Source organism: Oncorhynchus tshawytscha, linkage group LG02 (genome assembly GCF_018296145.1).
Source record: "Oncorhynchus tshawytscha isolate Ot180627B linkage group LG02, Otsh_v2.0, whole genome shotgun sequence".
NCBI lineage: Eukaryota > Metazoa > Chordata > Actinopteri > Salmoniformes > Salmonidae > Oncorhynchus > Oncorhynchus tshawytscha.
In genome coordinates, this window is record NC_056430.1 from 66759162 (window position 1) to 66774845 (window position 15684).

Genomic DNA, 15684 nt, shown 5'->3' on the forward strand with positions numbered 1-15684 from the left:
AGTTGCACCTATCAACTACTTTTCTCCTTCCCACCCCTTCTGACAGGTGGCGACATGCATCTCTGAGTGCCTGGCAGACATCTCAGCTTGGAAGTCAGCCCACCACCTCAAGCTCAACAAGAAGGAGCTGCTCTTCCTCCGTCGGGGAAGGCCTGCCAGATCCAAGAGCTCTCCATCACTGTTGACGCCATGGGGTCCCCCTTCCAGAGGTCAAAGAACCTTGGCGTGACCATGGACAACAATCTGTCATTCCCAGCTCTTCTCTGTCCTGGCACCCCAATGGTGGAACGAGCTTCCACCTAACGTCAGGAAAGCAGAGGGCCTGCCCATCTTCCGAAAACGTCTGAAACCCTACTTCTTCAAATTGTATTTGTTACTTGCGCCGAATACAACAGTGTAGACTTCACTGTGAAACGCTTACTTATGACCCCTTTCTCAACAACGCAGAGTTAAAAAGAAACATTTGCTCAATAAAAAAGGAAATAGTAACAACAAAATAACAATAATGAGTAGTTACTCAGACGTAACGCCGTTCCCTAGCTGTTCCCTAGCCGTTCCCTAGCTGTTCTCTAACCGTTCCCTAGCGGTTCCCTAACCGTTCCCTAACCGTTCCCTAGCCGTTCCCTAGCTGTTCCCTAGCTGTTCCCTAGCCGTTCCCTAGCCGTTCCCTAGCCTAGGGCTCTCCACGGGGACACACTTAACTCATACACCAACCAGGGTGCCCCAACTGGGGATTTTATTTGGCCTCCCAGGTTTGTTGTTGGACATAAGACTAAAAACACCAGCAAATCAGCTCCAAGTGATTTTAATTCAGGAAATGTTTTACGAAGTAGACCCACAAATAATACTGTAAAATAGATACATGCAATTGTATACAAACGTAAGCAAGGTTTGAAATTATAACGTTTTAGTCAAATATTATTTCCTTTGGGCTTCTTGCGGTCAGTTTGCAGTCGACAAATTATTTGTAATAATGTTCTGCCCCCCCCCCCCTGACCATCCACTCAAAAAAAGTATAATTGGCCCAAGGCTGAATCTAGTTGATGATCCCGGTCATACACATATGCGGGCGCCTACACACCCACACAAGAAGCGCATGCACAATTTAAAAAAGGCAATGTTGTAAGACACTAGGTTTATGAGTCCCTATTCTGTGTGTGTTTAAGGCACATATTTGGTGGTGGCTTTTAATTGGCCCTTTTGAGCTGTTGATGTTCTCTTAATGAGAGTCTGCTAGAGCTTGTCAACATTAATGGGCATCATTACTCCACTATCTCTCTCTGCCTGACAGCTTTCTTATATCTAGTGAAGGATGCATGCCACTATGTGTAGTGTGTACCAATCTCAGGGGCACTTGGGGTAAGGGTTCCCCAATGGGGTTCCATGCTAGTACTCAAAAAACAAACTGGAGTGTGTGTGTCTACGTGCATATTAAATGCCACTCACCCACAACCATGTCTAAGAAGAGTCCAACTTTAGCCACAGGACTAAACACTCATACTCCAACACAAAACATTGAATGAAATGACTGACACCCTCTTTCACCTACTAAAATTGAAGATTGATCCCTTGGGGGATCTGCAAACCGAGTCAACAACCTGCTAAAATGGAAGATTCCAGATCCCCGAGGGTTGAAACCGAGCCAACAACCTGCTAAAATGGAAGATTCCAGATCCCCGAGGGATCAAACAAAGCCAACAACCTGCAGAGAACAGTAAATCACACAGAGCAGTTTACAAAACACATCCGCTCCCTAGCGTCGCATCAATCTGAAGATATATATTCAACCCGTCATGCCTTACAATAGCCATTCATTTTGTTTCGATTCAGACTGTTGCATTCCCCAGAAGAACATTTGGTGAACAATGATGGGAAGCTGTAAGTGGAGTGTGTGTAGCTGGCTGCAATGTGTGTTATGGGTGTGTGTGTCACTAGGAGGTGGAGTAACGTCCAACTGCAGTGGTTCTCAAACCTCTCCTCAGGATCCCCCAGACATTTTACCATTTTCTTGTTGCCCTGAACTAACTCACCCGATTTACCCAGTCAAGGGCTTGATGAATAGTCAACAAGTTGAATCAGGTGTGCCAGCTGTGGGACGGCTGGGCGTCCCCGAGGAGAGGTTTGAGAACCCCTTCAGGCAGCCTCGCTGAAAACTGAGAGACAGAATACAAATAGGCACTAATGATGATATTAAAGTTCAATCTATAGCCATCCCGCCCCTGGATACCACAACAGTGCCAGTCAGCTTCCCCTGTGTCATCTGCTGGGTTATGTGACATCTGTGTTCTCCAAGAACACACTTACTGTATTCCCAGCCCTGAACGTTCAACTGTTCATGGGAACGTTTCCCAAACTCGGTCCTGGGGACTCTAAGGGGTACACGTTTTGGTTTATGCCCTAGCACCACACAGCTGATTTAAATAATCAAAGCTTGATGACGAGTTCATTATTTGAATCAGCTGTGTAGTGCTAAGGCAAAAACCAAAACGTGTACCCCTTAGAGTCACAAGGACTGAGTTTGGGAAACGCTGGTCTATGGGCCCTTGGCCATGAGCTTGTAGACATGAAAAAACATTGGCATCTGAAGATCCAATCACCTGACTAAAACGGACCAGTGAAAATATGACTATACATTCTAAATTTAGCTCATGCAGAGGACCCTAATTTGATGTAAAACCCCCTCTAATACACACTGTATTTACCTCAATTCAGCCACAGATTGTTTGAAATAACTTTATGACTTTGCAAAGACACTTTATGACACTAAAACCCAAACACTACATAAAGGGTATCCTTTTCCACAGTTTCAGACATGCCAAATTGCAAATTTTGTGATTGGTTAAGAGAGGAGTCACCTGCACAGGTGAAATGGATTGGCTATCAAGACAATTGTGAACAATAAAAATATCAATCTTTATTTATTTGACATAGCATATCAAAGATAAACCATACTCTCATCATACTATAACAAATTACACAATAACTATACAACAGTAAACATTGTATTACCTTTTGTAATGGTTTATGTTACGTAAGCTACATTGCTGAATGAATAGTACTCTTGGTTTTGACCTCTGTCCATGAGTTTTTGGCAGAGTGAAGAATTGTGTTTGGCTGAATGGCACATTTATGACTTTTTGGAATAAATGTTTAGTAGGGAAGATAAGGGAGTTAAACATGGACTACACCGGGAATGCAAAACTGTCAGGTTACTAAATATTATTACAAGCGGTGTATGTAGGCTACATATTCAACCTACCTGTAGTCCTATTCTGTATCATGTCCAAAAAGACAATGTAAATCTAGATTCATAGAATTCTCTATAAATACACAGGAGACAATGCATGATTGCAAGAAAAATACAACCAAAGCGGATCTCTGTAGATTTTCCATCCTCTCGGAGAACAACGGGAGTGTGTAGGTCGACTGGTAGGCTATATGCATATCTAACTCAATTATAACGGGAATACATAACAAGCATAAATATCTATTTATAAATCAATTCTATATATTTCGCTTCTCTTTAAAACAGAAAGGACATTTATTTGGTTTAGAGAAAGTTCGGAGAGCATAGGGATGTCTGTTCCCTGCATCCAGACAACAATACAATAATATTAGAACACAACAGTAAATGTAAAATGCACTGTATGAATGAACATGATACGTTGAACAAGATACGACATTGGCTTAGACAGGATGGTTTGATAAGAGGTCTGAAACATATGAAAACGCAATGGAAAAAGACAAAAGGGATTTCAAAGCTGCTCCACACTGCATTGCTGCTTTTCGGGGCAGTGCAGATGTGTCCAAAAATATACAAAGAACCTAAACCCTACCTCCTAATATCTCCAATATCTAGACAACACAACCCAAACGTAGAACAGGTCATTCCGACCAGTTATTTATAGTTGAGCTAATTGATGTGCTGTACTTCGATAGCTGGTCTGTACACATCTCTATGCTATAATACTGTGGCATCCCATCTCCCTAGGGGACATCTTGTACTGTTTACCCAACAGCTCTGACCTTGGCAGTTGATCATGTATGAATCATTATATACTTGATATTGGAATCCTCTTTGGAGTGTGTACAGTCCATGTCAGCCAGTTAGGATGGGTGTGTGTGTGTCACGTGGTGTGTTACAGTTGCCAGCCATTAAAGATATATATATGTGTGTGTGTGTGTGTATTTGTCTGCAGATGGTCAGACATCTACATCTCATGGGTCAGGACTTGGTGCTGTGCTGCCACCCCGTTGGCCTGCTGTGGGTTGACCAGTGTGTTGGGTGGCTGGGCGTTGGGCTGGCCGTTGGTCTCGTTTAGCCTGCGGACACGGTACACCTCGTAGTGGATGCTACTGGTGATGTCCTTGATGTTCTGCATGTGGGTCCTTACAGAGAGGAAACACAGATGAAGATTTAGTGAGAGAAACATCGACATTACCCAGAGAAACATCAAGCGTCATCAAAAACACTGGTCAAACACAGTCAGTGTCACCATCACTTCAAACCCAGTTAATATTCACCTGATGAGAAGGTCTCGCAGGTGGGCAAACTCACAGTGTGCAATGTTCTCAACTGCAAAAACAGAGTAAAGAAAATTAAATTGCTTTCTATGGGATAAACAGCAAGTGTTTTCTGTTTACAGGTACTCAAATCATATACAATACAATAGCCATGTAGCATATATGTTGTGTATCAGGGTGTGCATATCAAGTTAAATGCCATGTGCTATTCTACACTCTGCCACAAGATGGGAGTGTTGCGCCAAAGACAGGTCAAGGACGCCCATTTATCTTGACATCTGCAGCAATTATCTTAAATAAAGGTTACACCTTCCACTACAAGTAATTTAATCAATCTCAGCAAGTCAGATTGTTTAACAAACTCTCCATGACAATTTGCTGGAGTCTAGAAAGGGTCCAACACATGTTTGAATGATCGATTATGTCAAGTCCACAAAATGAAAAAGGAGTGTTATTTATGTGAAATCGCAGCACAGGAAATTAAATTCCATTTCATCCCACTTAGGGAGGGGCGGGGGAGAAGAGGGTGCTGCTGTGTGACCACCACAGTCTGTGGGTATACTGATTCACGTGGTGGTGGGTCTCCCTTAACCAGGCTGGTTTTAAATGTTTCTCTGGCTAACACTTTCCTCCACCTATTACAAACAGGGGATTAACACAAGAACACACACAGAGACAGACACATTGTATATGTAGCTGTATAGGTACCAGCCCTCTAGATAAGTATGAGGGGGAGAAAGAATTTGATAATGAGGTTGATAATGAGAAAGAGAATGACATTGGGGCAGTGGTAGAGGAAAAAGAGAACGTAAGAGACGACAGAAAGAGGAGAGAGAAAAAGTGAGAACGAGTAAGACAATCAGCGAGAGAGAGAAAGAAAAGAGGAGGAGAGAGAGAAGGAGAAAGAGGTCCTGGCTATGAGAACCCTGGGCCCACAGGACTCCCTCCTCTTGTGGCCTAATTTATGATAGCAGTGCAGACAGGTCCTTCAGATCCCTCCCTCCCTCCCTCCCTCCGAGCACAGACTGCCTGGCTGGCTCGAGTCAATGTTCCCTCAGCCAGGGGACAACCACATTTCTCACTCTTATCACACCCGTGCTCCGACAAACATACCTTTGTCTTAGAGTTAAATTACAGTCCATGGGTGTTTTAAGAACACCCTGACAGTTCCAGAACAGGACCCAAGTACTAGAACTCTAGAAAGCTATGTATGCTAAGCTCTGGTTGGTTGGTCCTTTGAACAGACCTAACAGCAAGAGGTCCAGATTAAGATATCTGTTCTACAGCCATCTGTCGACAAGTGTGGAGTGATGAGAGGCGCATTCACCAAGAGGGGCCCTAGAGGGGCCAGGTGCAATCTGGGAATAAGACAGTCGGCCCTCCAGTAAAAAAGGAGCTGTGACATTCCTCTCTCTTTCTCTCTAGACCTCCTCCGGTCTGTCCTCCACACATCACCTTTCCCCCCACTGTGTTATGGATGCAGACGGCTCAGTAAATCCTCCATGGGTCTGTGACTTAGAAATGTCTTTAGTCACAGACCAGAGAAACGTGGATATGAGAAACACTCGCTCATAGTCACACAAGACTCAATCAGTTGGCTGGGATTTAAACATGTGCTGGCAGCAGTAACATGCATGGTTTCGCCAACATCTGCTTCAACCCATTTTACATGACTAGTTTGACAGGGAGAGTAATGGTTGTGTGTGTTGAATTACCTTCTATGGTTCCCCACTTAGTTTTTCTGCCCAGAAGCCTCTTTCCATTGACCTGGTACTCCTGGTTGCTCCCCACCACAGCAAATGGGATCATCTCCTGAACACACACACAGTTTAAGACCAACAATTGCTTTGTAATGAATCCATGCGTCAGTGTGTGTGTGTGTGTGTGTGTGAGAGATTCTGCATGCCTATACACACATTGTATACCCACCCTGATCTTATCATTGATCATCCTGTCATCAGAATCCTCATCAAACTCTTTCTGAGGGTAGACGTCGATCCCGTTGGCTCGCAGCTCTTCCCTGATCTGCACACACACAGAAACACATCAGAATCTAACACCAGGTTTGCACCGTTTCATCAATGTACTGTAGAACAGCAGTCAGGGCTAAACAATGGCCGTTTCCACCTCATGTCATCTACCAAGTCATCTAGTCCTGGAGGTGGAGGAGTGTGTGTCCTGCCCAGTACAATAACATCACACACCAAAGCCTTTCACTCACCACCAGAGGAAAGACCAGGCCAGGGAGGCTGAGACTTGTATCACATCAGAATGCATCAAAAAGTAAGTAAGTAAGCCTACTCATTCTTATAACTTAACTTTCACTGGCTAACCTCCAACAATAACAACATAAATGATTCATGCAGATAGCCAGATTGTTAGACCAGTATGAGGTCACCGTGACTTAAAATATAACAGAATAGGAAAGGACTGACTACAATTCTAGAGTAGCTCACTCCGAGTCCACCGTAAACACTGCTAAGGCTGGGGTTGACGTTAAATGGTCATTCAATGTTCCCTGACATTGAGAGTTAATGTGGAGGTTAACCACTATTACACAAATATACAGCCAGACACTCAGGTTTACAAAATGGCCGCCTTTCTTCTATGTCTTTATAATGACTGGAACACAGACAAGAGACAGAGAGAGCATGACAGGCTTCTTCTGCCAGCAGTGATGGCCTTTAAATGAATGACCGTTCTGCTCACAATTACTACTTTGGCAGTTTCCACTTGGTCGATGACGAACAGGTTTTCTAAATTTCTCAGTTTATACTTCTTGGAAAGTTTAAACTTGTAACTTTCTCAGCCTTGGGCCTATATTATAAGCCCACAACAGTCGAGGGAACGTGACCAGAGCACACACACGAACGCCCGCAACGAACTGTGGACACAGAGGGTAAAACAATAAGAAGCTCTCTTGTTCCCTTTGCATGCATGTCAACTGCTGCAGGGAACAGAGAACAAGAAAGAAACGTTTAAAAAAACAGTAAGATCACAATCCCAGGGTCGTACATTGCCCAGCCCATGCAGCCAACCAAAACAAGCTGGTTACAAGCCCCAGAGCTTCCATCTCGCCCGCCCTTGTTCTCATTGGCCGTTGTCGGGGAAAACGGTAGCCAAGTTGCCCAGCGTGTTTCCTCCTCCAGAATTAATAAAGATCTGTCGCAGGACGCCAGAGAGGGGGAGACTAGCGTCCCTTGATGTGTGTGTGTGCGCGCGCGCAGGCATGTTATTTTGTTCTCCCAGGCTGATCACTGGCCAACAAACACACACTGGAACAGAAGGGGGTGCAGAGGCCTTTTTAAACTATGCCAAGCAGGTCATATAGGCCAGTGTAACCTGGTATGGTGCAACTTTCAAGAGACCGCAGGAAGAGAAAGCAGCAACGGAGAATTCCATTAAATTCTAAATCAGTAGAGATGGCCTCTATACCATAGAAACAGAAAGGGCTGTGCTTTCTTTCATGGAGGAGTGGCTACTAGCCTCTGCCGAGCAGCTACTAGACAGCCTCTGCCGAGCAGCTACTAGACAGCCTCTGCCGAGCAGCTACTAGACAGCCTCTGCCGAGCAGCTACTAGACAGCCTCTGCCGAGCAGCTACTAGACAGCCTCTGCCGAGCAGCTACTAGACAGCCTCTGCCGAGCAGCTACTAGACAGCCTCTGCCGAGCAGCTACTAGACAGCCTCTGCCGAGCAGCTACTAGACAGCCTCTGCCTAGACAGCCTGCCGAGCAGCTACTAGACAGCCTCTGCCGAGCAGCTACTAGACAGCCTCTGCCGAGCAGCTACTAGACAGCCTCTGCCGAGCAGCTACTAGACAGCCTCTGCCGAGCAGCTACTAGACAGCCTCTGCCGACAGCAGCCTCTGCCGAGCAGCTACTAGACAGCCTCTGCCGAGCAGCTACTAGACAGCCTCTGCCGAGCAGCTACTAGACAGCCTCTGCCGAGCAGCTACTAGACAGCCTCTGCCGAGCAGCTACTAGACAGCCTCTGCCGAGCAGCTACTAGACAGCCTCTGCCGAGTGTTGCATAAAACTTACTCTAAACAGACTCCTTATCTGAGGTCCTGTGTGGTTTCTCCATCTCCTGTACCCAGTAGCGTATTGCTAATAAGAGACTAGCCTGCTACAGTACACTGGCATCTGTGCAGACATCAGCTGCCTCGGAGGTTTATAGAAAGCTGGAATACTGTAAATAAATCACTTCTTAAAATGCTCCTTTCTGGCTAAAAACATTGGTTAAGTGTTCCAAGGTTTCATACCACTACTCCTCAGACTGGGCAGAGTACAGTAGTTTATCCAGATGGCTGCTGTTTGTAATGCCTGGCTTCGCTTCATACCGGCCTGTGTGTGATCTTACCCTCTTGTTACCCTGTGTGTGTGCACGCGGGTGGTGTGTGTGTAATCTTACCCTCTTGTTACCCTGCTGTAAAAGCCTAATGTCAGCCATGTCAGGTTGTTGTAGTGCAAAAGGGACTAGTTTAAAAGCAAATATACAGATCAATGTCATAGGCTTTTTGTGTACACACACGTGCCTGTATACACACACACACCATACCGTCTGTTTGAAGAAGTCCCTCTCCTCCAGGGTGAGTGTGTCTGCCTTGGCGATGACAGGGACTATGTTGACCACTTTACTCAGACGACTCATAAACTCCACATCCAGGGGCCTCAGACTGGAGAGAGACAACATGGAGGGAGAGAGGGGAGGAGGAGAGAGATGTTAATAAGATTACTTAAAGTTAAGGAGATATTTTCTGATCAAATCAAATTTTATTGATCACATGCGCCGAATACCTTACAGTGAAATGCTTACTTATAAGCCCTTAACCAACAATGCTTTAAGTTAAGATTTTTAAAAACTTAAATAGAAAATAAAAAAGTAACAATTAAACATCAGCAGTAAAATAACAATAACGAGGCTACATACAGTTGAAGTCAGAAGTGTACATACGAGTTTTAATGACTCCAACCTAAGTGTTTTTCAACCACTCCACAAATTTATTTTTAACAAACTATAGTTTCGGCAAGTCTGTTAGGACATCTACTTTGTGTATGACAAGTCATTTTTCCAACAATTGTTTACACACAGATTATTTCACTGTATCACAATTCCAGTGGGTCAGAAGTTTACATACAAATGTTGACTGACTGCCTTTAAACAGCTTGGAAAATTCCAGAAAAATATGTCATAGCTTTAGAAGCTTCTGATAGGCTAATTGACCTAATTTGAGTCAATTGGAGGTGTACCTGTGGATGATTTCAAGGTCTACCTTCAAACTCCGTACCTCTGTTTGACATCATGGGAAAATCAAAAGAAATCAGCCAAGACCTCAGAAAGAAAATTGTAGACCTCCACAAGTCTGGTTCATCCTTGGGAGCAATTTCCAAACACCTGAAGGTACCACGTTCATCTGTACAAAGAATAGTACGCAAGTATAAACACCATGGAACCACGCAGACGTCACATTGCTTAGGAAGGAGAAGCGTTCTGTCTTCTAGAGATGAATGTACTTTGGTGCGAGAAGTGCAAATCAATCCCAGAACAGCAGCAAAGCCTTGTGAAGATGCTGGAGGAGAAGAGTACAAAAGTATCTATATCCACAGTAAAACGAGTCCTATAACGACATAACCTGAAAGGCCACTCGGCAAGGAAGAAGCCACTGCTTCAAAACCGCCATAAAAAGCCAGACTATGATTTGCAACTGCACATGGGGACAAAGATCGTACTATTTGGAGAAATGTCCTCTGGTCTTATGAAACAAAAATAGAAATGTTTGGCCATAATGACCATTGTTATATTTGGAGGGAAAAGAGTGAGGCTTGCAAGCTGAAGAACACCATCCCAACCGTGAAGCACGGGGGTGGCAGCATCATATTTATGGTGCACTTCACAAAATAGATGGCTTCATGAGAAAGGAAAATTATGTGGATATACTGAAGCAACATCTCAAGATATCAGTTAAAGCTTGGTCAGAATGAGTCTTCCAAAAGGACAATGACCCCAAGCATACTTCCAAAGTTGTGGCAAAATGACTTAAGGACAACAAAGTCAAGGTATTGGAGTGGCCATCACAAAGCCCTGACCTCAGTCCTATATAAAATTTGTGGGCAGTACTGAAAAAGTGTGTGCAAACAAGGAGGCCTACAAACCTGACTCAGTTACACCAGATCTGTTAGGAGGAATGGGCCAAAATTCACCCAACTTATTGTGGGAAGATTGTAGAAGGCTACCTGAAATGTTTGACCCAACAATTTAAAGGCAATGCTACCAAATACTAATTGAGTGTATGTAAACTTCTGACCCTCTGGGAAAGTGATGAAAGAAATAAAAGCTGAAATAAGTAATTATTTCTACCATTAATCTGACATGTCACATTCTTAAAATAAAGTGGTGATCCTAACTGACCTAAAACAGGGAATTGTTACTAGGATTAAATGTCAGGAATTGTGAAAAACTGAGTTTACACGCATTTGGCTAAGGTGTACGTACATTTCCGACTTCAACTGTACACGGGGTACCAGTACAGAGTCAATGTGCGGGGGCACCGGTTAGTCGAGGTAATATGTACATGTTGGTAGAGTTAAAGTGACCATGCATAGATAATGAACAGAGAGAAGCAGCAGCGTAAGAGAGGGGTCTGGGTAGCCCTTTGAAAAGCTGTTCAGGAGTCTTATGGCTTGGGGGTGGAAGTTGTTAAGAAACCCTTTGGACCTAGATTTGGCGCTCCGGTACCGCTTGCCGTGCGGTAGCAGAGAGAACAGTCTATGACTAGGGTGGCTAGCGTCTGACAATTTTTAGGGCCTTCCTCTGACACCGCCTGGTACAGAGGTCCAAGATGGCGGGAAGCTTGGCCCCACGCACTACCCTCTGTAGTGCCTTGTGGTCCGAGGCCGAGCGGTTGCCATACCATGCAGCGGATGCAACCAGTCAGGATGTTCCCCGATGGTGCAGCTGTAGAACCTTTTGAGGATCTGAGGACCCATGCCAAATCTTTTCAGTCTCCTGAGGGGGACTAGGCTTTGCCATGCCCTCTTCATGACTGTCTTGGTGTGCTTGGACCATGATAGTTTGTTGGTGATGTGGACACCAAGGAACTTGAAGCTCTCAAACTGCTCCACTGCAGCCCCGTTGATGAGAATGGGGGCATGCTCGGTCCTCCTTTTCCTGTAGTCCACAATCATCTCCTTTGTCTTGATCATGTTGCGGGAGAGGTTGTTGTCCTGGCACCACACGGCCATGTCTCTGACCTTCTCCCTATAGGCGGTTTCATCGTTGTTGGTGATCAGGCCTATCACTGTTGTGTCATCGGCAAACTTGATGGTGTTGGAGTCGTGCCTGGCAATGCAGTCATGAGTGAACAGGGAGTACGGGAGGGGACTGAGCACGCACCAATGAGGTGCCATGCTGATCCATGTTGAGGATCAGCATGGCGTATGTGTTGTTACCTACTCTTACCACCTGGCAGAAGCATGTCAGGAAGTCCAGGATCCAGTTGCAGAGGGAGGTGTTTAGTTCCAGGGTCCTTAGCTTAGTGATGAGCTTTGAGGGCACTATGGTGTTGAACTCTGAGCTGTAGTCAATGAATAGCATTCTCACATAGGTGTTCCTTTGTCCAGGTGAGAAAGAGCAGTGTGGAGTGCAATAGATATTTGGTCCTCTGTGGATCTGTTGGGGCGGTATCGAAATTGGGGAGAGTCTAGGGTTTCTGGGATAATGGTGTTGATGTGAGCCCATGACCAGCCTTTCAAAGCACTTCATGGCTACAGACATGAGTGCTATAGGTCGGTAGTCATTTAGGCAGGTTACCTTAGTGTTGGGCACAGGGACTATTGTGGTCTGCTTGAAACATGTTGGTATTACAGACTCAGTCAGGGACATGTTGCAAATGTCAGTGAAGACACTTGCAAGTTGGTCATCACATGCTCGGAGTTCACGTCCTGGTAATCCATCTGGTCCTGCGGCCTTGTGAACGTTCACCTGTTTAAAGGTCTTACATCGGCTTTGGAGAGCGTGGTCATACAGTCGTCTGGAACACTGATGCTCTTATGCATGCTTCAGTGTTACTTGCCTTGAAGCGAGCATAGAAGTAATTTAGCTCGTTTGGTAGGCTCGTGTCACTGGGCAGCTCGCGGCTGTGCTTCCCTTTGTAGTCTGTAATAGTTTGCAGCCCTACCACATCCAACGAGCGTCAGAGCCGGTGTACTACGATTCAACCCTAGTCCTGTATTGATGTTTTACCTGTTTGATGGTTCTTTGGAGGGCATAGCGGGATTTCTTATAAGCTTCCGGGTTAGAGTCCCGCACCTTGAAAGTGGCAGCTCTACCCTTTAGCTCAGTGTGGATGTTGCCTGTAATCCATGGCTTCTGGTTGGGGTATGTACGTAGTCACTGTGGGATCATCATCATCAATGCACTTATTGATGAAGCATGTGACTGATGTGATGCGCCCAGAAGGATCCCAGAACACATTCCAGTCTGTGCTAGTAAAACAGTCCTGTAGCTTAACTTGGTAGGTTATATTGTAATGCAGCACTGTGGTATAATTGAAAGCATGTCCAAAACGTTTATTCAAAGTATTTTCAGTCATGGATGATATGAGACAGATATACCACTAGGGGGCAATGATGGTCCATTGTCTATTCTTTTCTGATCAATGACAAGGTAATTGTGCAGCAGTGTACCAGTATAACCCTAATTCTCAAATTTAAAAGACGAATCACAACCTCTTTCCAAGGTTAAACACAAAATGGTTAAGAACTGAAACTGATATAAGCCTGGAAACAGGTAATGGTCCTCAAGATTTTCATCATGGGTGGCAGTTTTAGGAGGTAAAATGTGGGTATAATGCAATTGAATACATATCGAGATCTAAAGACATTGTCTTCAACTGACCACTCACACAAAGCTTGTACATCCTACTCACAAGTTGTCAAGTCTTAGAGCTTCTCTACTATCTCCTATAAACCTTCTCTCTTCCCCATCTCATCTCTTTCTATCCTGTATAAACTCTCCTATCTGCGCTCTATCTGAGGAGAATGAATGAGAATGTTCAGGCTATAGCTAGCCTGGCAGGGCCTCTGGTTGTTCCGTACGTCTAGATTCTGAAATACACATTTTCACATTAATTTATTCAAAATATGAATATCTTAAAAAAAAAAAAAAAACTTTTTGATGTTGTTCATTTTAAGACAATACTCTCTACAAGTACATCACATTTACAGAGTGGGCTCTCTGCTCATTCTGAATTTCTGATAATTGTATGAGCAGCACCATAGTTGGCCTGGCAGTACCTCCTCCTCCTTTCTATAGGCTCCCTCTCTTTTCAGTCTCTCTCTTTATGGTATTTTATTTATTTACCTTTATTTTACTGGGCAAATCAGTTAAGAACAAATTCTTATTTTCAATGACGGCCTAGGAACAGTGGGTTAACTGCCTGTTCAGGGGCAGAACGACAGATTTTGTACCTTGTCAGCTCAGGGATTTGAACTTGCAACCTTTCGGTTACTAGTCCAATGCTCTAACCACTAGGCTACCACCACTCCCTGCTTGGCTGGCAGTAATGCCTCTGGTTGTTCACCTCTCCAGCTCCTCCTTATGGTCTCCTCTCCCCTCCAATTATCCCAGCCATGATGGGTCACCCTAGATCAAAGACCTGGAGCAGCTGGACTATAGAGGGGCCCCCGCAGGAGAGGGGAGAGACATGCACACGGAACGGGGCAGGAACAGAGAACACTACGCGTGTCAATACACGTCACACTACATGCCAAGGGTGTCCGAGAGAGACCTGGCCGGGGTATCCTGGAAGGATATTGATCTCATCCCGTCAGTAGAGGATGCCTGGATATTTTTTTTAAATGCCTTCCTAACCATCTTAAATAAACATGCCCCATTCAAGAAATTTAGAACCAGGAACAGATATAGCCCTTGGTTCTCCCCAGACCTGACTGCCCTTAACCAACACAAAAACATCCTATGGCGTTCTGCATTAGATTCGAACAGCCCCCGTGATATGCAGCTGTTCAGGGAAGCTAGAAACCATTATACACAGGCAGTTAGAAAAGCCAAGGCTAGCTTTTTCAAGCAGAAATTTGCTTCCTGCAACACTAACTCAAAAAAGTTCTGGGACACTGTAAAGTCCATGGAGAATAAGAACACCTCCTCCCAGCTGCCCACTGCACTGAAGATAGGAAACACTGTCACCACTGATAAATCCACCATAATTGAGAATTTCAATAAGCATTTTTCTACGGCTGGCCATGCTTTCCACCTGGCTACTCCTACCCCGGTCAACAGCACTGCACCTCCAACAGCAACTCGCCCAAGCCTTCCCCATTTCTCCTTCTCCCAAATCCATTCAGCTGATGTTCTGAAAGAGCTGCAAAATCTGGACCCCTACAAATCAGCCGGGCTAGACAATCTGGACCCTTTCTTTCTAAAATTATCTGCCGAAATTGTTGCCACCCCTATTACTAGCCTGTTCAACCTCTCTTTCGTGTCGTCTGAGATTCCCAAAGATTTGAAGAGGGGGATGACCGTAGCTGCTTTCCAAGGGGGGGACACTCTTGACCCAAACTGCTACAGACCTATATCTATCCTACAGTGCCTTTCTAAGGTCTTTGAAAGCCAAGTCAACAAACAGATTACCGACCATTTCGAATCTCACCATACCTTCTCTGCTATGCAATCTGGTTTCAGAGCTGGTCATGGGTGCACCTCAGCCACGCTCAAGGTCCTAAACGATATCTTAACCGCCATCGATAAGAAACATTACTGTGCAGCCGTATTCATTGATCTGGCCAAGGCTTTCGACTCTGTCAATCACCACATCCTCATCGGCAGACTCGACAGCCTTGGTTTCTCAAATGATTGCCTCGCCTGGTTCACCAACTACTTCTCTAATAGAGTTCAGTGTGTCAAATCGGAGGGTCTGCTGTCCGGAACTCTGGCAGTCTCTATGGGGGTGCCACAGGGTTCAATTCTTGGACCAACTCTCTTCTCTGTATACATCAATGAGGTCGCTCTTGCTGCTGGTGAGTCTCTGATCCACCTCTACGCAGACGACACCATTCTGTATACTTCCGTCCCTTCTTTGGACACTGTGTTAACAACCCTCCAGATGAGCTTCAATGCCATACAACTCTCCTTCCGTGGCCTC

At 45.0% G+C, this 15684-nt stretch overlaps 1 protein-coding gene across 3 annotated transcripts in view; it reads right to left on the reverse strand.

Annotated features, from left to right (window-relative positions):
• Positions 1 to 2894: 2894 nt before the first annotated feature.
• LOC112264174 (neuronal-specific septin-3) overlaps positions 2895 to 15684 on the reverse strand; it is a 65984-nt gene continuing 53194 nt past the window's right edge. For all 3 annotated transcript variants that reach the window (XM_024440747.2, XM_024440753.2, XM_024440741.1), the window contains exons 7-11: positions 9084 to 9201; positions 6454 to 6549; positions 6240 to 6336; positions 4525 to 4576; positions 2895 to 4389 (exon numbers count right to left, since the gene is read on the reverse strand). In XM_024440747.2, coding sequence (XP_024296515.1) covers positions 4212 to 4389; positions 4525 to 4576; positions 6240 to 6336; positions 6454 to 6549; positions 9084 to 9201 — 541 coding nt within the window. In that variant the 3' untranslated portion in view covers positions 2895 to 4211. The remainder of the gene's footprint in view (positions 4390 to 4524; positions 4577 to 6239; positions 6337 to 6453; positions 6550 to 9083; positions 9202 to 15684) is intronic.